This window comes from Neolamprologus brichardi, chromosome 12 (genome assembly GCF_056152115.1).
Source record: "Neolamprologus brichardi isolate AB-2024 chromosome 12, ASM5615211v1, whole genome shotgun sequence".
NCBI lineage: Eukaryota > Metazoa > Chordata > Actinopteri > Cichliformes > Cichlidae > Neolamprologus > Neolamprologus brichardi.
In genome coordinates, this window is record NC_142115.1 from 27,979,098 (window position 1) to 28,002,382 (window position 23,285).

The window sequence follows — 23,285 nt, forward strand, 5'->3', positions numbered from 1 at the left end:
AACATCTGTTTTTGGTGCATTCTTACTTATGTGAAAAACAGCACAGCACCATTGGTGCATTTAAACACTCCTCTCTTGACTTCCGATTACACATTATGCAACACTTGCACTCCTACTCGTACTAACACTTGCTGCTGACTTATGAGGCTTTCAGTTGGCGTGCTCAGTGAAAAACGGTTCACATGAGAGGATGATAAATGTCAGGAAATCCTTTTTCAGCCTTTTCGGGTTGTATCTGACATTTTCGAACACCGAATGTTGCTTTGACGATGGTAAGTTGGGTTCGTTTATGTTCTTTCTGAACATTTTAAAGTTCTCTCAATATGTCGTCTTGATGTCTGCTCAATCACAGGTAAAGAAATTCCGGAAAGTTGATTCTGTTCATTGTCTAAATAAACAGGACCAACATTCTGGGACCCTGAATGTGTAACTTTACGTCCTTCTGTTCTGTCATACGCCAGGCTGTTATCTGCCAAAACCAAACATCACTCTGAAAGCTATTAATGACAAGCAGACCCTTGTGGTGAGCTGGTTGGTAAAACACAGCAGTTTTGTAGGTGACATTTATGAGATCGAGCTCAGCCGCACTGAACAGCTCACCGTTATTTACACTGTGAGTATTGAGAGGTGTGTTTTCTGTTTTTAATGCTGTTTAAAACCATTACCACCACATTTAATTGATTCTGTAATCCTGCTTTTAAGACCTACCAGTGTTATTATGAACAATTATTTCCTGTTTTAACCTAGAAAAATGTGAGCGTATCACCTGGAGTTTCGGCCGAATACACATGGACATGGATCTCTGATCTGCCTCTGGAGTGTGTTGATCACTCTGTCAGAATGCGATACTATAATCAGTCTGACCAGAGTCCTTGGAGCAACTGGATAACCAACTCTGGTGAGATGTTATGCTGATCATTAAATGTCAGCCTACGTGTTTTACTGATGAGGTTAAAAAGCAGCAGTTGTCGTTTTCTTAGGAATGAAGCGTTTCTCAACATCTGCAGTAATTGCAAACGTCTCTTTCAACATATATCTTACGCATACAATGCAAATATGTACATGGTTGGGAAATAAGGTGTTGTCTGCAACACTCTTTTTTTTTTTTTTTTTAGTTTACTACCTATAAGGGAAGAAAAGTAAAAATGTAAAAAAAAAAAAAAAAAGTAATAAAAATGAAACTTTTTAAAAATGTTATAGTTTCTGTGGGTCATCAGTGTGGACTCAAGGCAGGGTTGTTGTTTTTTTGTAATAGCCAAGCGAGTCCAACAGCGAGTCTGTTTGGCATTGTCTTGTTGAAATAAGTGAGGCTTTCACTGAAAAAGACATTTCATAGATGCATTTATTATGTATTTATTTTTTAGAATGTTGGTTATCTACAATTAATCAGGCAAAATGTGACTGAAATGTCGACTCTCGGCTTCAGGGTTTACATGAGCTATTATATATATATATTATATATACTGCATTTTGTTGCCTTGTACTTGTGACATGTGCAATGACAATAAAGTTGAATTCTATTCTATTCTACTATATTATACAGCAATTTTTAAATATAATTTCCCGTTTTCAATGACTCAAAAGGAATCGGGCACATTTACTACTGGACACAATTTTAAATATATAGATTTTTGTTAATTCTTGGATGAAAATTATTTGGAGTCAATGACAGCCTGAAGTTTAGAAACCATAGACATCACCAGGTGCTGTATGTTCTCCCTCCCACTGTTTACTGCAGTTTGTTGCTTGTTTTTCTGTCTCTGTGACATCCTGTGTTGTAATACTGCTTCTTTTAGCAAATCATGTAACACTTACAGTCGTGTCCATGTCATAACATTGCCTTTACCAGGTGTGACAGAATACTTTGCTGCGTAAAAACATATTTTTTCTCTTTTCTTTTGTGTTGCTTATCCCTGTGGTCAGACATAATGTTTGACAGAATACTTTGAGTCAAAAGGTGTTTATTTTTATCTCTTTTTTTTTTGGGGGGGGGGGGGGGGGGGTGTTAAGTTCTAATCGATTTCGTCTTTCTTCTAAACAACCATTCTCCCATTTCTTAGAATCTGTATAGTCCTCAGGTACGACATCACTCATGAAGTTAAAAGAAATTACCCATGCCGTAATGCACTAATCCAACCCGATATCATTAAGGATGGTGAATGAACGACATGAATGACAAATCAGATGGCCTCTCTCCTCAATAAGCTGGAGGATGCAATGTTCATCATTTCCAAAAAAGAAAACAAAAGTCTGAAAGCTGTGATTGGTCAGACCACAGAACAGTTTGCCACTCAGCCTTGATCCACCTTAATGAACATGGGTGCAAAGAAAGCAGAGGCATTTCTGAATCCCCTTTCTTTTTTGTGTCTCTATCAGTGCAACAATTACAATTTTTGTTCCCCTTTTAAGAATCCTAGAACATACCAAGGGATTAAAAAAACCTTTCAACACTTTTTCTTGCATGAAATACTGAACAGCTCTTCATCAGACTGCACTGTAACTTTACTTTGTCTTGCAGGATTCAAAGCAAACGATGAGATCCACATTTTTCCCTCCAGCCGTGTGCTGAGGCAGGGCAGCAGTGCCATGTTCTGCTGTATTCCCCCAACAGGGGTGAACGTTAAAAGAATGACCTTCAGGAACAAGGAATACCGTCTTTTGAGCATTGGAGGTGGAGTAAAAGCTATTACTGTAAACAACCTCACTATCCCAAAAGGAATAATTAAGCATTTGTTACTGACCTGCGATGATGCAACAGGCAACAGTGTTCATGTCTCGAACTATATCAGTTGTAAGTTTGAATCTTTCTTTTTTTGTATTCTTTATTAATTTAATGCAGAACTTGTACATGTATAACTGTATATGTATATGTGTGTATATTGTAGTTCCACCCCAGAAACCCAGAAACGTCGGCTGTGTAACCTTTGACATGGTATCTGTCAGCTGCACCTGGGATTCACCCAGAAAGCGACTCCTGCATGATCGCAACGTGCAAATTTACACTCTCCACATAGAGTAAGCACATGAAGTACACACCTTATATTGTAACACAATGTAAGGCATAGATATTTCATAATATTGGACTGATTCAGTGCTGTGGAAAAGTTTTGAGCCACCAGCCATATTTTTATATTTTGTTTCAAAGGAGTGACACTTATTGAGAAATTTTGAGGTTTTCTGAATGTCTTATAAGGTTTTTCTGGCATATATGAGCATGTCGTGCAGTGTGTTCCCAACAAATTTGAGGAAACTGGAAAACTGGAGTACAAAAAAAGAAACAGCAGCGCCCCCCCCCCCCCCCCCCCCCCCCCCAAACCAAAGCATCTACAGCAGATAGCTCAAAGTCACGTCTCCCTGAAAGATGAATCATGGGAAAAGTCATCAGTACAAATTTCATAGGACACAAAAGATTTATTAAGCCTTATATAAAGTAATCAAACATAAATATTATTTCACAAAAGTGTAAGCTGTTGTGCTGGATGTGTTTGACGTCTTTTCCAATTCTATTGTTTGTTAAAAACACAGAAACTCAGACAAGTCTCCCTTCACCTGTGAGCAGTCATCATGTACTTTTCCAGCTGTGCCACACCTGCAAAATTATAACATCAGTGTGTGGGTGAAGGACAAGCTAGGAGAGGAGATGGAACGTTATAGCTTCAACATCTCTGACAGAGGTCAGGGGTCATCTTTGTGTATACAACATATTCTCAGTTGTGTTTTTGAAGACATAAAGACACGTACATGTCAATTTAAACTGCTCTGTGGTTGATGCTTTCACAATTTACCTACACTGTGTAGTGAAATCAGCGTCGGTGTTGTTTTTGAACTGTTTGAATGTTCACTGCACAACCAGTGCAGAAAATACACCGATAAGATACATGGTTCGTGTTTGTGTTGCCATTAGTGTTTCCTGTTGTGAAGTCGCTGAGAGTGAACCGCGGGGTGACAGAGGCCACAGTGTCCTGGAGCATGCAGGAAAGCTTGACTCATGTGAACCTTATCTGTCAGGTCGCTACAGTCCCACTCGGCACCGTGGAGGTGAATTCATTTAAGTTAATAATAATCATTAAACTGTTGAGTGAAGAGTTGACATTTTAGTGCATGTTTTTTTCCCCATTTACTTCTGTAACAGCTGAGGTGCAACAACATTATGAGCAGTTTCTGCGACACAAAACTGGAGCACCTGGTTCCCAACACGAAGTACAATGTCAGAGTACGCTGCACTGTCAGTGGACGACTCTGGGGAGAATGGGCAGAAGAAACCTTCATAACAGGTAAATATAAATATTAGAAAAAATGTTGTTTTACAAATATCATATCGTGTCCAAGTCCAAATTTAATAAAGTGTGAGAAAGACTAAAATTATTGAAGAACAAAAATTTATTTTCAGTGTTTAGCTTTTATCTGCAAAATGATGCTGCATGAAGGAGCAATTATTGCATACAAATATATTTTTCTTTTCTCTTGTGTTGCTTATCCTTGTGATGGGTTTGTTCATTTGAAAAGAGACTTAAATGCAACATTTGTGTTTGCAGTTGTTTTTCTTAACATGATCTTCACATGAAAAATCATCAGTGCACAACGATTTATTAAGCCTGTTATAGAGTAATCAAACTACAAGTATTATTTTACAAAAGAGCAAGCTGACACTTTGCTGGATGTGTTTGAGGTCTCTTCCAATTCTCTTGTTTGTTAAAATTACAAATACTTGAAAATATCAGTAAAGTAAAAAGCAAGAGCTTAGCAACAAACTCCCAAAGAAATTTCATTCTTTTATTTTCTTTCATTCTCCATGTACTATCAGGCTTTGATACAACACTTTTCTTTTCGACCACTCAAAGCCACATTTCACCATATATTTTATTCTACATGCTGTAAGTACTTTATCTACTGTGGCCAATTTAGAATCACCAACTAACCTAACAAGTCTTGGTCTTGGCTTGCTTTGGTACATACAACAAACAAACAAAGTGCTCTGGTTCAATGATCTGCTGCCTGTTATGCTTTAAACAAGTCATTTTCCTCAGATCCACTGGTGTCCTTGGATTTATGGAGAAGAATACAGCCGCTGTCTAACTCGCGCACCCGTCAAGTTACTCTGATGTGGCAGCCAGTAAGTAATTTTTCTGTGCCCTTTAAGCACAAATAGTTGGTGGAATAGTACTCTGGTTTTAGAGAATATACAGTATGTCACCGTTACCTTGAACATCCTTCGCCCTTAATTACTAATTTATTCTCAGCGTATTACTGGCACAGCAGCCACAATAAACATACAAGAGTACACGGTTCAGTGGTCACAGGAAGGCCAAACAGAGTCGAAGAACAGCAGCATGGGCCAGGCAGTGGTGTCCATTGGCCCAGGAAAGTGTGACTTCACTGTCCAGGCTGTCCTCCTCTCTGGCACCTCCATCCCCGCCAACATCACCATCCCACCAGCAGAGCACAAAGGTGAGCAGCTTCTCTACACCCAGAGTCTCTTAAATTTAAATGCTTACTTAGACATTTAACAGTTTTTTTTCCTTTGATAAAACAAATAAAATATTACGGTAAATTTAATTTAACAAAAACTCTGTAAATTTCTTAGCTTGGGGTCATTAAGAGGGAGCCGGATTATTCAGGGCCCTGTATGTGAGGAGCAGGATTTTAAATTCAATTCTGGATTTAAGAGGGAGCCAATGAAGAGAAGCCAAGGAGACATATGCTCTGTCTTTCTAGTCACTGCCAGTACTCTTGCTGCAGCATTTTGGATCAACTAAAGGGTTAAAAGAGACTTTTTAAAAACTTTTAAGACTGATTATTATTATAACAATTTAAAGTAGCCCAGCCTAGAAATGTAAATGTATTAACAACAAATATCTCTGTTGTTTGTTTCCTTGAATTAAAAAACTAAAAAAAGTGAAACAACGAGTGTCACCAGAGATTAATAACAAGTATGATTCAATGCAGAGAGGTCTATTAACACATAGTGAGTGAGAAAGAAACACCCAGTGCATCATGGGAATCCCCCAGCAATGTACGCCTATTGCAGCATAATTAAGGGACGATTCAGGGTCACCTGATCCAGTCCTAATTATATGCTTTAGCAAAAAGGAAAGTTTTAAGCCTAATCTTAAAAGTAGACATAGTGTCTGTCTCCTGAATCCAAACTGGAAGCTGGTTCCACAGAAGAAGGGCCTGAAAACTGAAGGCTCTGCCTCCCGTTCTACTTTTAAATACTCTAGGAACAACAAGTAGGCCTGCAGTGCAAGAGCGAAGTGCTCTTATAGGGTGATATGGTACTACAAGGTCATTAAGATAAGATGGAGCCAGATTATTTAAGACCTTGTATGTGAGGAGCAGAAGAATTCAATTCTGGATTTAACAAGAAGCCAATGAAGGGAAGCCAAAACAGGAGAAATATGCTCTCTCTTTCTGTTAGTACTCTTGCTGCAGCATTTTGGATTGACTTAAGGCTTTTTAGGGAGTTTTTAGGACATCCTGATAATAATGAATTACTGTAGTCCAGCCTAGAAATAATAAGTGGATGAACTAGTTTTTCAGCATCACTCTGAGACAGGATGCTCTAATTTTGGCGCTATTGCACAAATGGAAGAAAGCAGTCATACAGTTGTGTAATGTGCACATTGAAGAACATATCCTGGTCAAAAACAACTCCAAAATTTCTCACAGTGTTACTGCCATCAAGAGTAAGCATCTGGTTAGATACTGCATTTCTAAGATTTTTATGGCAGAGTACAATAACTCAAGTTTTATTAGAATTTAGAAGCAGAAAAACACTTTGCATTTTCAAATCTACTCAGCCAGGGTCTAAAGTCCTGAGTTATTTTGCTTTTTTTTGGACTTTTTTCCCCAGAAAATCTCCCAGTACAGAAGCGTTTAGACAGCACCAGCGAGGGTGGTTTCAATCTGGCATGGGACGATCAGAGCACTGCCACCTGTGGCTATGTTGTGGAGTGGTGCATGCTGGGAAATGCAGTGCCTTGCATTCTGCAGTGGAAAGTGCCAGAGGGAAATAATGCATTGTTATTACATGCTAGTAAGTTTTATTGTTGTTTTCACTCAGCAATTATTGTAAATACATTTATTCTTGTTTAGCATTCACTGTCATATTTTTATTTTTAGGTAAATTCCGAGCAGGTCACAGGTATACGTTTTATATTTATGGATGCACGGACAATGGATATAGACTACTGGAGATACAGACTGGTTACTCACAGGAATTCAGTGAGTTTTGTTATCGCGTGTGTGTGTCTATTGTATTCATTTATTATGTAGAGAAGAGACATTTGAGGCTGAGCGCTGTGTTTTAGCCACTGAAAATTAGAAGTTTTTTTTTTTTTTTTTTTAAGTTTTTATGTCATAATTCTTCTTACAAAGTGCAGTTAAGATTGACTCTCATGTGATTATACTCTTTGTCTGTTCTGGTAGGTTTCCAAGTTTGTCAGAAATACCATAATTTTTGTAATTTTTGACTTTGCATAGCACCAAAGTAAATTTTAAAATTAAATATATGATTGAAGTGCATACCTTAAGCTTTAATTAAAGGTGTTTAACAAAAGTATTTAGTATATACCTCAAGTATTCAACCTGAATTATACAATGTTCCCTGTTTTCAGTGGCTAAAAAGGGCAACTGAAAAACAAACAGTTCCAGGGCCATGAGGCCTGTTTCCTCATTTTTCCACGACAAATTAAGCAGATAAAAGATGTGGAGTTTAAACAGAACCAGTTTTTCTTGACTTGTAGGTTTTCTGACAATCTCGGCTGCTTCAATTGCTTATTGTGATCCAAGAATGATACCATGATATTGAGACTGGGACTCTGTAAGCATCAAATCTTTAGCTTTTTACCTTGTTCTTCTGTTAAGTCTCTGGTCTCTAGCACAGAATAGTGGTGAGAAAACTTCTATCATAGTTTGGATCTGGAGTGTGCTGTTGAAAGTAAACGTTTTTATACACTGTAAAAAAAAAATTTTTAAATTGTAAAAAACAAAACATGAAACTTTTTTTTAACAGAGGTTGCTTTTAATGATAAAATTCAATGTGTTTACAAAATTCAGAAAAAAGCAATAATCCTTTAAAAATTAATACAGAAAAGTCCTTTATTTTAAAATGGTACATTGTACTGTACTTTTACAATTTTTACAGAGTAGTAGTTAAAATTTTGACACAGGATATCTTATCTTTGACTAATAGGGGCACCCTGTAAACAAGATAGTCTTTCCTGTTTTGCAGTTCTGATATGCAGAGTGGAGTAATTGCTGTGATGCAATCACCCGAAGAGCTACAGGTTTAAATAACAAAATACCATATTAGAATAGGTATTTTATAGAAGTTGAGGTTTTTGAACTCAGGGGAAACTTTGTTTAGAGAAACTGCATTGTTGCTTTGACACCAGCTAAGCTGCAAATGTTTTAATTAGTTCGGCCTTCCTTCCTCATTACTATCTCCTGTTTCTCAGATTCTGTTCAGCGCCCAAGTCTGGTTGAACCTGTTCAGAGTACTTCCTCTTCTGTGACACTGGAGTGGCATTACAATGAAGATGATCCAGCTCAGCCAGCATTCATCATGGGGTACCTGGTTACAGTGCAGGAAGTAGGATCTGTTTGGCTGCCAGGTCAGGTTGCGAGAGAGTGTGGAGGAATAAACCAGCAATGTTGATCTTCTTCATCATGTTAATCTGTGGACGTGTTCTAATTATTTACATGATTGAATTTATTTTGTATTTCTGGGCAGTGTCAGATAAACCTGATTTGAATTAAACTTAGTCAGGATGGTGCCCAGCACAATTATTTAATCTATGTATCATCCTGTGTACATCTAGATCGGTCCAATGTCTCAGTTGCAGATCCCCACGTGAAGTTTGTGACCATAGAGAGTCTGAAGGAGAACACAGAGTATACTTGCTCTGTGAGTGCTCTCACTAAAGAGGGGCCTGGGCTACCAGCCAACATTACCTTCAGAACCAAAATCAACTGTGAGTTTTAAAACACGCAGGGGGATCCCAGAGATACCGCTACTGAACTGTATTCAGTTAGAGAACCTTTGATAAAATATGTCAACTTCCAGTGCATAAAGTTATTAATTTCAACTTCTTTTTCCTCCTGTAGACTCTTCTCTCATAATCAAGGTACTGACTCCCATCTTTTTACTCATGGGCTTCACTGTTCTCCTGTGGTCCCAAGTGAAAATGTGAGTAAGGTCATCTTTCAATAGAGACCTAAAGATAGAATCCTGAAGATGATGATATGAACCATTTTGAACTCTTAAAAAAAAAAGAAACTATCTGTTTCAGTGTGAGGAGCAGGCTGAAGGAGATATTTATTTACCCTGTGGATATGAACATTAAAACTCCAGAGTTCGAAGGCTTCCTGCATGAGGTATGAGCTAATCACTGAGAGAGCAAAAAAAAATGCACAAAGAAGAAATATCCAGCCTAGGAAGAAATGATATCTATTTCTGACACAAGATTCTAGCTGCTCAGCAGTCCGAGGTCTTTGTCATATTTTTGTTTCATCATACACCAAATGTTTTTCCACTGATGGACTGGAGGCAAGCCGGTTCAGCCAGCTGATTCTCCCACTACAAAGCCATGTTGTTATAATGACTGCAGTATGCAGTTTAGCATTGTCTTGCTGAAATATGTAAGGCCTCCCCTGAGAAAGATGTCTGAATGGGTGACAGTGTTGCACCAAAACGTGTAGATCAATTGCATAGACACCTATTCCCCCCTAATACCATCAGAGATGCAGGGTTACGAACTGAGTGCAGATAACAAACTGAACGGTCCTTCTCCTCTTTAGGTCCACAGAAGACGACAGCATTTCTGTGTTGTCTTCACGTTTGGCTTGTTCTTTGCATGTTGGAACTGTAACCTGTCAAAGATTTCTGGAAGTCTTCCAGTGCCCTTTCGGTGATTTACAATTATGAATCATGCCTGTTTTAAGGCAATTTCACCTGAGGGCCCAAAATTTAAAGCCATCCAATAAGATAATAAAAGTTTTCATTAGTTGTCCAAACATTATAAACAGATTGGTGAACCTCTGCCTATCTTTACTTCTGAGAAACACTGCCTCTCTCAGATGCTTTTTTGAGACATGCTGCTACCGTCAGTCTAAACCTTTGATTCCCCACCCCGCCTAACTAGGTTTGTGTTTATATTTGGATTTGTACCTGTCACTTACGTTATTATATCTTCTTTGCACAGACTGATCAGTGGCTGCAGTCTCAGAAGCCAGAGGAGTGCATCAGCTGTGACATCCAGATTTTGAATGGCAGACCCTCTCTAAATGAAATAACCGCACTGAGAGATTCTGAGCTTATGAATGAACCATGCTCTCCTAGTTTGCAGTCCTCGCTTTCATCTTCATCACCTTCTTGCACGCTGCTCGAAGCAAATTACTGTCCACAGTTAGCGACTCTGCCCTGGGACAGACCAGCCTCTCAGCAAGTCACAAACCTGATGAACAGGAGTTACTTATACACTTTGAAGGAGGGTTACTCTGAACCACCTAATGTTGTATTCAGTGAAACCAAATCAAGCTTTGAAGCTTCTGACTGCCCCCTTGAATCATGTGGTGTCATATATGGTTATATCGCCAATGATTCTTTATAAGTACTGAGTCAAGTCTGACTCAGTATTTCTTCCTGTCCCATACTGTAAATACAGAATTTGTTTATTAGACATATTGTGAATCAGCTAGCCTGTATTCATGCTAAACTTTAAATTACACAAGTGGTTTTGTTTAAAAATTATATTATATGGGCGTTATCATAACAAAGAATCAATAGTGCACAAAACTCAAATCAGATTGTCTAAAGTTTGATGTGAGAAGAGAAACAAAAACTCAGGATTTTGCTCAACTGTGAAGGAACTGGAGATGTTATCTACAGGATGTAAGTGCTGCAACAGATAAGGTAGATGAGCTTGCATATGTTTGCATATTTTCTGAGCATGACTTTTTAACATAGCTTGTGATGCAGAAGGTGCTTATAGTGGTGTAGTTGTTAATGGGATGTAGGTATATCACATTCACACTAGATTAACTTGGCTCAACTTCTTGTCTTTTCTTTTCAGAATCCTATTAAATGGCTTTCTTTTTATTTTCAAGCATTAATAAAATATCAGTTTTCTTTCTTTTGTCATGTCCTGAAAGTTGAGTCATGGGGGGGGAAAAAAAACAGAAGGTTGAATAAAAAAAGGAAAACTAGAGGAAATGTTTAGTCATCATTTCTCTGGAATTTCTCGATCAGTGACTCATAATTGGAATTTTATACTTCAGCTCAGGTCTACTTGTTGTAACAGGTTGTTCAGCAAATTCTCACCTAAGTTTACATGCATTGTGTTCTATACAGTTATTATGCAGTTAGCACACCGGGTACAGCTCATAATCTAATTTAATACAAAGTAGATTCAGGTTGTGTTCTATTGTCTTGCACTTTTACATTTTACAGTTGAAATTAGTGTTGTTGTTTTTTTTAGCTCAGTTATTTTTAAGCCTTCTAGGAAACTGAGTGAAATCTATAGCACGTCAGACTCCAGTTATGATTCTATTTTAAGATCACACATTTTGATAACATGTTGATTTATAAACGGTTTCAACTATTGGTCAAAAACAAATTGTAAGCACTAAGTATTTGTACTCATATTAGTTTTAGTAACTAACACAAAGTTGCAGAACACAGAGTGCAAAAATGCCCTTCTGACAAGTTGTTCAAATAATACCTTGTATAAGGCAGAACTCACACATTCACCTAATACTTTTCATAAAAAGTAAAACATGACAATTAGCACATCTTAATTAAATCAAGTCCTATCCTTGTATATTCACTGTTTCTGCTGTTAATCAAACCACACATCTGCCTTTTTTCCATGCCTTTAAATCAAATGCAATCAAGCCATGACTGGTTTGGATAATTCAAATGTGGAGTATCATATATGTTCATATTTAAAATCAAAAGTTTCAGTATCTCTACTGAAATCTATTCAAGCTTCCTCCATCTGACACTTCTCCCCCACATTTGCTCGTTATGAAGCGTCAAAAATGGTTAAAATGAGTCACATCTGAGTTGATATGACAGAAATAACTGCTCAGACTTAAGAAAATGTGGTTCATCAGAGACATGCTGTGTATGTATAGCATAGAAAAGACCAGAATGACCTTTTCTCCCCCTTTGCTTCTTTCACATAGATTTAAATTGAGTCACACAGGACTACACGACTGGTAAATCAGAATAGATTCCTCATTACAGTCACATGAGCACTTAAGCTGTCGATTACTTTTTTTCATTAAAATTTCTGCATGAATTCAGGAGAAAAAAAAAAAGAACAAAAGAAACAAAAACAGGTGCCGTACAGCCTGAGAGATATTGAAACTATTGACTCAGAGCTTTACTCAGCCCATATTGTAAACACCTAAAATAAACAAAGAAAGTAGTTGATTAGATTCACCAAACAGTCGCATCCACTAAATGTAAAAAATACTTTTATTATAGACTCATACAGTAGTTACAAAATCCTGAGGAGCAATTGTGCACATAAGCTTGTCTGAGGCACCACTAGGTGACAGAACAGGATAAAATGGTGGATGCTACTCTGATCTGATAATCAAATCCAAAATATTATAAAGAAATGCTAAAACGAAATAAGAATAAATGCTTAAAATATAAAGATCCATTTGGTACAGTTGAGAAAAAAAAAAAAAAAAAAAAAGCTAAAATAGCTACATATACTAAAAAAAAAATACTATATTCTCTCTGTCTTAGAGTCATTTACATGCAGCTCAATAGTCACTGGAGCGAGTTGTAGCCTCCCTCAGTAGTGCATAATTCACAGAAAACAGAAAAAGCAGACTGACCTGCCAAAACAGTGTTTAACGTCACCATGACTCTTTAAGTAAACAGAAGCCACCAGCAGACCGTAAAGCTGAGGAGGCACATGTGGCTCATCCATTTAGTTTAGCCAATGTCCATGAAATTTAAAATCCAAGATAACAGAACAGCTGCCAGATATCGTCCATGTCTTCACGTAGAAGCTCTCTGATGTACTCTTACCCTCAACTTGTTGTGTTTTCTGGAGAGAAAAAAAAACCGAGAGAACAAACACAAATGAGCGTGTTTGCATGCAATAAAGCGGTGAAATGGAAACGGTGCTTATCAAGAAATGGGGCACAATTTGTGTTTTTGTGATGAGCTCAGATACAAAGTTCAGACGTGTGACCCCTAAAAGCAGGTGAACAAACTGCTGTTTGCTCGACTACAGTGTCAACAAGATCCAACAGGAGCTTCGGCAAAATCAAGTTTCAACTTGCATCCGTTCCTTACCGTTGTGGCGGTGACACCATACACTTCCACAGAATAGCATACAGTCCAAGCAAAAAGGCGATGAACAATGCGGCTGCAATGGAACCTAAAAAGCACAAAAACATTCATGTTTTACAAATTCATTTGTGTCATGCATTAGCACTTAAATCTCAACATAAACTAAGGGAAGCGTCGTACGATATGCTGCTTCTGTAATATCTGACAAGCATGCATAATTTGTTTACATGCTTTTATTACTGAATTCATCTGTTCTTAAACAGATAATAAAAACTGTGTTATATGGCTCTATATGCTCATATACACGATCCTCATTTCCCTATTTGCTTAGTAGTATTAAAAGAAAGATTCACTCTGCAAGAAAAAACAAGCTGCACGATCCTGTTTAGCACTTCATGCATTTCTTTTGCCACTTCTTAGACCTCTAATCTCTTATGATACAAAGACAATATAAAGTGCAGTTATAAATTCTGGGACTCCACCCACAAAACCTGCACATCGATGCTGTAATTCCTTATCTGACTCACGATCCATCACAATTCACAGGTTACTGCAGTGTGTCAAGTACAGAAAGAACTTGATGAGTTTTCTTGTCATTGGTTGGCTCTACTTCACAATGAGTGTGAATAAGTGAAGGACCCTCGCAAACAATCATATCAATTAAATATATCACCAAATAAAAGTGGTTGAGTTTAGGAATATTATGATTACAGAGACGCACTTAACACATCAACATGTCGCAGCATTGACCGTATGACCAGATCCTAATAGAATGGTGACAGGAAAGTCACAAAAAAAAAAATTAAAAAAAAAAAAGCTGTGAAATGACAAATATAAACTTGACCTTGAGGACAGTTTGGGTGAAAACCCTTTAGCTGGTCGGTGTGTGTAGGTTTTACAAAAATCTTAAAAATACTCTAGAAGTGTCGATTCTTGTAAACTGTAAAAAGATAGATGAAAATACCTTACCATAGCATGGTGTTAAAAAATAATATAAAAATCCTTTAGTTCAATTTGCCCCCTCCCCTTCATGAGCATCTTTCTTTTCTGCATCTCAGTGCACAGCTTTTCCTCCAGTTTGTCAAATTGGTAGCATGTTGACTTGCATTTTTGTTTCAGGGAAGCGGCCTGCCTGCGGCCCAGACCCTTTATCACTTTAAAATATTTCGTGCATCATGAAACAAACAGTTTGAAAAGAGGAACCAGAACTGCTGAGCAGCTAGAATCCTACATCAGACAACAGAAGGAAAGTCCTCTCCCAAAAGTCCAGCAGCTGGTCTCCTCTGTTCCCAGATGTGTACAGAGCGCTGTTAAAAAACCAAAAAAAAACAAAAACAAACCACATCTCAACTTTTTTGAGATGTGTTGCTACCACCAAAGTCAATTCCATTTTGTTTTTACATCGCATCTCAGCTTTTTGGATTTGGGGTTGTTGTGTTAATGGATAACACAACAAGAGGATGCTTCAGGTCATGCATTTATCCTGATACGCTAAGAAACCTGAAGTCATCTTCTTAAAACTGCTATTTGTCTCCGGGCTGTAGCTACAGAATCAGCTCTCATTACCAGAGTTGATCCTTTGCGACATAAGTTGATGTTTGCTCTGTGCACAATGGGCCTTACAGGCAGCGATGTTAAAAAAAAACAAACAAACAAAAAAACCTCCAGATACACAAGGAAATAACTGAAGGAGAGAGACATCAAATTTACATCAGGTAGGTTTTTTTTTAATTTTTATGACCACTGTCCCTAAAATGTATGACTGCACCTAATAATAATGATGGGATTTAATTCGACTTTCAAGTTCTGGGTGTTTGATCCTCTTCACTTATACTTATCTCAAACATCAGATAAAAAGTGTACCACACACTTTGCTTACAGAAGCACAGTTTACTTAAGATGTGCTATATGCTCTCTTTTTTTTAGCCCTCTAAAGTTTTGAACAACTTAAAACAACTTTTAAGTTTGGGTTCTCTGGTCAAGCATACGCATACTTCAACAGCGAAACACGTCCGGTCATACTGACAGGAGCTCCATGAGCAAACAGCAACATGACAACTAGAGAGCGATCTAAAGTCACAGGGGTGCAAAGCTTATTTAGCACAAGGGTCCGAAGATAAGAGACAAATCTGCCTCCGTGTCTCAACAAAACCATACAGGATATCAAAAACCTCATATACAAACACAAACTCACACACAGCACAACAGCAAAGCATCATATTTGTGTTTATCGCTCATTCAATAAATATACCCCTAAACAATTTGACCAAAGTCAGACAGTATTTTGCAGTCACACTCCTAAAATAACTGTAAAGTGTTTCTAAGGTGTTTTCAAGCTTGGCTGACTGTTGGTTGTGTAACTTGAGTCGGTTTATTTTCAGTCTCGACTCTCTGGGAGAAACAGCCATTTTCGTTAGTTGTTGACTGAAGGTGGTCCATTTCACTTTTTTCTCTCTCTCTGCAACAGGCCCTACATGGTGTAGAAAAACTTAATTTTAGACAAAAATTATGCTCACCCGGGATCATTCCATTAGTGAAAGTAGGAGAGTCCTTTGAGTTGGGATGAGTGGCAGCTGCAGTAGAAACTTTACAAGAAAGAAAACAGAAATACATGAATCCACAGCTAACAAAAGTGTGTTTAAGATATATACTTGCCTGCATAACAAATGTAAAAATATGACACAGTATTTTAAATTTTTACTTAAAAGTTCCATGTGAGTGTAAAGGACATAAGCAATTGAATTAACACTGAATAAATAACATAATTGTGAAATACTCTGATCAGGATTCAACAATTTTATTCCCAAGCATCTTTTGCTGTGATGCCTGGTGAAACTGTGTCAGTTAAAGATTCAAATCTACACAGTGCTCACGCTGCTGCAATACACATGCTTCTTTCTCAGTGAGCACACTTTTTTTTATTACATGAACAGTTCCAGAAGCAGTTGGTTGATCCTCACTGTCTCCATTAAAATCAGTAACACCCCTTTCGTGTAATCCATGCCCACAGTTGTTTCATAACACAGTAAATAATTTGCATTTTTGTGCAAGTTATTGCTATGCGTTAGTGTTGAGCAGAGACTATTGGGCGTCACTGAAACTGTGCCATGTTGTTTTTTGCTCCCTATAAATAGAATGGACTGAATGGAATTCACCTGAAGTGAATTTATTGGATTCTTTCATCGAGTTTCAGGTAGTTAAGGCACTTTTTGGTGGAGTTACTATCCACGCATAATACTGTGCCTAAAATGAAAACACTACAAAATATTGCAGCATCTCTTTCAGTCTGTTATCTTGGAACTCTTCTGGTGAACTTATGACTGCAACCCAAGAGGAAGAAGACAGGTATGAGAAAACCTCAAGGAAGAGATAAGACCTACCATTGCTCTGCTGCACAGCATGTGAGAACTGCTCCCCGAGATCTCGGTCGACCATCTGAAAGTGCAAGCAAAACATTCGGGTTTGAACACAAGAGTGCTGCCTAACACACACACACACGGAGCGGGACACATTACAAGTCTTTTAACTCGCCTTCTTTGTTAAAAACGTGTACATCTAACGTGTGTTACAGCAGATGTGGGAACTTGCTGCAGGAAGTTAAGGTGAAAAATCGGAGCGTTTGGGGGGCATCGACAGGCACAAAGGTAAGAGAATGTGCAAGAAAATGTAAAACGTGTGCGCCAGAGCAACGCTTGAGCGTGTGAATCTATTTACAGCCAAACAAAACAGGACCAGGTTACGCTCCCGGTAAAAACAATCAAACAAACCCGCTCATACACACCTAAATCAGTACCGTGTAACCGTCGTCAGATAGATCCCGACAGACTTGTTTTTGGTACATTGTCGCTCACAAAACACACAAAAAGCGCTTCCTTCTCACCTTTGAAGTATTTCCGTTATTGATTAGAGCGCTGCTTTTGTTTTTCATCTCCGTCCACATTTTCAGGGCTCTGCGGCCAGACTTCATCAACTCATGCTGTTTTTCTCACCTCAGCTGCGCCCTGACACGCACCTCTCGTGGTGCGTTCATGTGCTTCTTTTTGAACTCGTACAACAGCGCACACAAGCTTGCTGCTAATTTTCAACGCAGTGTAGAAATGATTAGGCCACATAAGTAAATTGATTCTTATGTGCTCTATAATGCTGTAATATTAAGGAAATTCAACACGTACTTGCTTGTTTGTTTAACCATTGGACTAACCTTTGATTAAAAGGGCTCATTGATGCTTAATTTATAATGAAGTGGAACTAATGCCCCCCCTCCCACCTCATTTTCTGTCATGTATACCGCTACAATGGTTGCTCTTCATATTAAACTTAAGATGATACACTGAGTGTGAATAAGTGTCAGGCTTTTAAATTGCTCCAAAGACTGTTTCAAAAAGTTGTTTCACTGTTCTTGGCTTTGTGTGACGCTGGTGACACACAAAGAGGTAGCCAATTAAAAGTAACTATAGAAATTAAAATGGAGTTAAAAATTGCTTTATTTTGGGGGGGGGGGGGGCTTTTAACATTTCTTTAAAGTTACATTTCCTACAGCAAGTGAAGGAGGCGCCAGATCGGCCCAACTTCCTGCAGGAAGAAAGCAGTCACATATCGCAAAAGTATGCTGATCCAAGATAATTATATTTGCAGCAGGACTACTGATTTTCAGTGAGTGTATACAATGTTTTCCTGCCACCACATTCACCCTGATAAACGCACTTCCACTCGGATAGATAAAACAATAAGGACATGGGACACAGCAAAACACTCTGCTTTTTATCTAGGCAAGATTACATGTTCTGCAAACAGTGTTTGAACAAGTCAGTGTTCCAAAAACAAAACGTTAACACAGACAGAAAATTCATTTATTATCAGAAGTCTCCGTTTTGAATTTGAAGACCACATCTTGACCAAAATATTTTTAATGCAGACCGTTTAATACACTGGTCAGAGTAAGACCTGACCTGCAAATAGCCACAGCATAACTCCACAGATCAGACAGACAATCAAATTCAACTTGTTAATTGGAAAATTGCAGGGGAGAAAAAAAAAGAAAGAAATTAAACAAATTTGCCAGAAACAACCCTGGACAAGCTTCATATGGGAATTAGTCATACGAATAGAATATACACAAAAGTTAATTTATGAGAAATATTTGTTTTTCTCTCCATTAAAGAGAATCACACAAACAGTCTGCAGATATTGCACAAAGGTTTACACTGTAAAAGCAGAAAGAGCAACTCCAGATCACACATACAACCCTCAGAGCACACACACACATGCACGCACTCAGCATTAATAGAGCCTGAAGCCGGATGGTATATTTCACAAAAATCACTCACACTCACAGACACACACATACAACAGACAAGAGCATGGAGAAACATCTAAAATGCACAACCAAAGGCATATCTTCCTGAAGAATGAACTTTCTACCCCTACCACCAAAAGAAAAAACAAAGCTCCTCTAGTCAAACAGCGTCGGTCATGGAGTGTCTTAAAGTAAGTGGGGTCTAAAATATTAGTCAACAATTGTTTGCTCTCGCTTTAAACTTAATTTAATCGAAACTTGACCAGCACACAATAACAGGGCAGAGAGTGCATGAGCACCTGAGGTTACCCAGAATCACCATTGTCAAAAAAAAAAAAAAAGGTGGTAAAATGCCAGTGATCCCAGAGGGATTACAGACAGATGTACAAGTTGTCCAAACACAAAAACCTGATTAAGTGTTGTGTGTGGGATATCAGTATGAAAAGCATGGCTACGGTACACATCGTAAATGAGTGCAAACACGGCAGCGGGTTTCATGTTAGTCACACTGTAATAAGGCTGCATCTATGGCAAACATCGTTATACATTTTATATCTAATCTCCGACTTCTCATTAGCTTCAAGCATTTTCATCATCACTTAACAAAGCAGTTATCCAAAGTGGGAATGTTAACGATTTCAACAAGAAAGAAATTATGTAACCGAACCCTGTACAGAAGAGAAGTTTAAAAATCTCTGTCTAAGCAGATATCACATGTCAAAACAGCCATCTGCTGTCTTGGCTCATTTTAGAGTATTTCTACTGACCTCAGCACTGAGGTTCATGAAACCATAAAGTGAATGAGCAGGGCCACCTTGTGGGCACAGAAGGACTGAACTGCAATGCTGACACGCTGAATGAACAGAGATAAGACTGTGGGATTGTCAGAGTTGCCATGAAGCAGCAGCATAACCATGGTTAATACTACTTCAAATTTTAAGAGTGGAGACCAGACTGTCAAGATCTGATTCAATCAAAATAACATTAAATGGTTTGAAGACATTTTAACGACACATCACCAATACATGACGTCACACTTATGTCTCCGGCTGGTACTGAAAAACTGCACAGATGTTTACCTTTTCAATGGTTAAAAATAATTCATATTACTTTTCCCCCCTGACCAAACCCCATCACTCCTTCAGCCCCCATCAGTCACAATCCGCAGAGGTCGCATTTCAGACTGGCCATCCTTTCTTGCTCTCTTCTCTGTGTCCCATCTTGGATTTGACGGCCTCTGAACTGTCTTGGTTGAGAGCTGGTGGCAGGTGGGTGATGGGAGTTGTAGGAAAAGCAGAAAGGCAGAGATAGAGAGGCATGTCCAAGAAGGACGAGGCAGCGACATCACATGATTTCACAGCAAGAGTTCTGTTTCCTTGCCTGAAGGTTAAACACAAAAAAATATGCAAATAGTTTGCCCTGCTTAGTAAATTCAGCGTACAGTCTTGAAATTTAGCATAATGTCAATAAGGTGAGTCATTCACACTTACGGTCTTGTAGAAGGCTTTAGACTGGTTTCCCAGATGCTCCGACTTTGCCACAAGATCATCCAGTTTCTCTCCTCTTTCCAACAGACTTTCCATGGTGTTGTGCTGCAGACAACAAAATATTTATTTATGAAACAACAGAAAGACTACAACTTGGTTTTAGTTAAGTAGATTGCCCAATATGGTTAAAAAATTGCAGTTAATAAGAGAAAGTTGCCTTTCAATCCATTACATTTTGTCAGATGACAGGATAACATAAAGTCCAAATGCAAACCTTTCCAATCCTTGCCAATCTGGACCCTAAGCTATGAAACGAGTTCAACATACCCATGGTATGTCTAACTCCAGAGAAGTTATTAAATGTCTAAAGAACAAAAATGTGAATGTAAAAGGAACAAAAAAATGCTTTTTTGTGCTTCATTCCTAAGTTTTAGTAAGGTATAAGTTGTGATGGCTTTTCCATCTGCATTCCAGAGGGATAAGGAATAACTATGAACACATCTGATTTCTGATGTAATTGAAAGCATGTATTAAAAATTTGTTTTAAGAGACCATCATCTCTTTCTGTGTTCTCATGCAATGCAAAATTTGAGTATAAATTAATGTGGACACTTTTCTACTTTGATTTATGTATGAACGGTGGTTTACCAAAATGATCTTTGTCTCATCCAGCTCTGCCTGCACTTTGGTCATTGCATCAGCTTCCCTGGGGTTCTGTGGACAAATACAAAAATACAACCAGCTATCAAGTAGATGCATTTTGCACTATACAAGTAAATTCGGCCAAATGATGTGAGAATCTGGTGATTATGGAGTCCTTCAGATATTGTTTTTAAAATCACACAAACAGTCTAGTTGCAGTCATAGACTATCAGATCTTTCGTTAACATAAATTCTGAGAAGTAAAACAAACTGACCTGGTATTTAGAGAGGTGAATGTCAAGGGCTTTGTAGTTAATGGTGTCAGGATTACCAGAAGGCCAGTCTATACTGTCCACTTGCCTAGAGAACTCCTCTAATACCTAAAAAAACAAAACAATGTCAATATTGAAATCAACAACAAGTCTCATAATATATATATATTTTAAAAATATATAAACCACCTTGTCAAGCAATGTGAAACAGACTCTCTGTGGATATTCAGTATCTGCGATGACTACAGCACCCAAATTGTCATTTCTCACATACACATGGCACAGGTACTCTGAAAGAAAAAAAAAGGAGCAAGGTTTGTTGTTATCAGAACAATGTTCACCCGATCTTATTGTAAAGGAAAACGACTGTGTCTACTGGTGCATTGAAGAAGGGCCAAAGAATAAAAAAATCTTATTAAAATACAATTTAGCAAAATGTTCTCCATAAGACTCCCAAAATAAAAACAAACAAACAACACACACTGATTATGAAGCATAATTCTGTAATGACATTTGTTAAAGTCCATGTCACATGATATGATGATTCAGCCTGCATGAAATTGAAGAGGGGAAAAGCAGTCTGTGTACTCCAGGAACAAGGAAATGTTTAGTGTCATTGTTTTGAGACAGCTTACATTTTACTTTATTATCTATAACTGTTTAAACTTGACTTAAAATGTCCATTTTCAGGCCAGAGAACATGTTACAGCCCCATCACAATTTCCCTGTCAAACATCAAATCACTTTTCAGCAGAAATCTCCTTCTGCCCTGCTGTGACACAGGACACTGCAGGAAGTCATTCTTTTATGATATTACAAATCACAACTGTTATATATCAAATAACAGATCTCCTTTGAGATCTGTGATAGTCTTTAGTTATCCATGTAAGCGACTAATGTGCAGCCTTTTATACCAATACCACTGTAGGAGGATACTTGGCAAAAGGTTACCCTGAATCTGTAGGGTCCTCTCTGATGCAACAGCACTAATCACTGCATCACAGGGCCACACCTAAAACACTCTAAATCTGTTTACCTTGTTCTTTGACAGAGGCACGGGTTCCTTGAGATGTTCGTTCAACAATCAAGGCACTGGTGAAGGTCATGAACTCCTGAATGCTAAACAAACCAAAGCAATACTTAGTGTAGAGAAGGAAACACTTAATAGTGAAATAAATACTACCCCGTGATGTGTGAGGCACAGGTCAGTAAACTACAGTAAAAACTGTTTCGTTTCGTTAGTGAGACGCACCTGGAGCGCTGAAAGAAACTGAAGGAGGACAGGTCGTAGGCCGCTTTGAGAAGATTGGATTTGGTCGCTCCTTTGTAGAGGATGCTGAGACTGTAGAGCTTCATATTGCCACCGGTTCGTGTGTCAGTTACACAGTCCTGATAACACAAGAACAATCACATGAGAGCATTATCCTTTATCCGGCTCAGCTAACTAGCTTCCCTGCTAACAAAAAAAGGGAAACTTCAACGATGTGAAGCTCGCAGCAAAAGCAGTCGCCGCCTAGATAAAAGCTTGTAGGCTAACTGTTTACTCTCAGCCACAGTCATCTTAGATTAACAATTTTCCCTCCTTACAGATGGGATTAACAGGCTGACTGACGGCGAAAAGCAAAGACTGCAAAGAAGTTGATTCAAGTTTTAAACTTGTTAAGAAAATTACAAAATTTAATCAGATTAGCTCCAGCTGCTATCTACTCTAAGGCAGGCCTCGGCTAACTTACCAGCTAAAACTATCGCAAACCGTCTGATTCCAGTAAAAACAGACAGAAAAAGTCCAATTCCGTATTAAAATAAAACTCGTAGGTATTCACGAAACACGTCCACCAACCTAGTCACAGTATAGTTAGCGCTAACTTAACAGTTTTTAACATGAACTTAAAGTGACCAATCACCACGTCACGGTCCCCAAACGGTGCAATCTGACATTCACTCCGCTGGAAACACGCACACCGCTGTGCTAAGAGTTCCGGTTGATTGCCAGATTCAAAGCGATATTATATCTACCTAATATAAACGTATTTACACGGAGGTAAATCTTAGACACACGAATGGATAACAGTCAGCCTTAAAAGGAATAAAATTTCATATTTATTTGTCATCTATGTACATTATTGGATGCAGCAAATCTCATTTTTATCGGTTTAGATTAGCAGGATTATGAGATTGTAATAACTGGTTTAAATGGTGATATGTTTCAACATTTCAACCATATTTATTGATATTTAATATGCTTTTATACTAATTGTAGAATTATTATT

General features: G+C 38.1%; 3 protein-coding genes across 4 annotated transcripts; 1 reads left to right on the forward strand and 2 right to left on the reverse strand.

Moving 5' to 3' along the window:
* The first annotated feature begins 129 nt into the window (after positions 1 to 129).
* On the forward strand, positions 130 to 11,437 carry osmr (oncostatin M receptor). Its single transcript, XM_087849276.1, has 17 exons — positions 130 to 272; positions 462 to 613; positions 748 to 898; positions 2,519 to 2,791; positions 2,886 to 3,015; positions 3,526 to 3,674; positions 3,905 to 4,038; positions 4,133 to 4,274; positions 5,028 to 5,113; positions 5,241 to 5,448; positions 6,854 to 7,036; positions 7,123 to 7,224; positions 8,460 to 8,615; positions 8,823 to 8,975; positions 9,109 to 9,190; positions 9,294 to 9,378; positions 10,206 to 11,437. The coding sequence occupies exons 1-17, from the start codon at positions 191 to 193 to the stop codon at positions 10,611 to 10,613; spliced, it is 2,676 nt and encodes an 891-aa protein (XP_087705402.1). The 5' UTR covers positions 130 to 190; the 3' UTR covers positions 10,614 to 11,437.
* A 1,281-nt stretch (positions 11,438 to 12,718) lies between these two features.
* Positions 12,719 to 17,336, reverse strand: LOC118454095 (uncharacterized). The gene is made up of 6 exons (XM_087848743.1): positions 17,199 to 17,336; positions 16,699 to 16,753; positions 15,835 to 15,903; positions 14,550 to 14,625; positions 13,322 to 13,406; positions 12,719 to 13,070 (listed from the first exon to the last, which is right to left on the reverse strand). The coding sequence occupies exons 1-6, from the start codon at positions 17,283 to 17,285 to the stop codon at positions 12,951 to 12,953; spliced, it is 492 nt and encodes a 163-aa protein (XP_087704869.1). The 5' UTR covers positions 17,286 to 17,336; the 3' UTR covers positions 12,719 to 12,950.
* A 722-nt stretch (positions 17,337 to 18,058) lies between these two features.
* Positions 18,059 to 22,974, reverse strand: ykt6 (YKT6 v-SNARE homolog (S. cerevisiae)). 2 transcript variants are annotated; one of them, XM_087849277.1, is made up of 8 exons: positions 22,920 to 22,974; positions 22,268 to 22,404; positions 22,052 to 22,134; positions 21,205 to 21,305; positions 21,019 to 21,123; positions 20,750 to 20,815; positions 20,105 to 20,206; positions 18,059 to 19,994 (listed from the first exon to the last, which is right to left on the reverse strand). In XM_087849277.1, the coding sequence occupies exons 2-8, from the start codon at positions 22,369 to 22,371 to the stop codon at positions 19,959 to 19,961; spliced, it is 597 nt and encodes a 198-aa protein (XP_087705403.1). In that variant the 5' UTR covers positions 22,372 to 22,404; positions 22,920 to 22,974; the 3' UTR covers positions 18,059 to 19,958. The 2 variants fall into 2 exon arrangements, with proteins under 2 accessions (XP_087705403.1, XP_006790038.1); XM_006789975.3 differs by having other exon boundaries at positions 22,749 to 22,945.
* Positions 22,975 to 23,285: the final 311 nt, after the last annotated feature.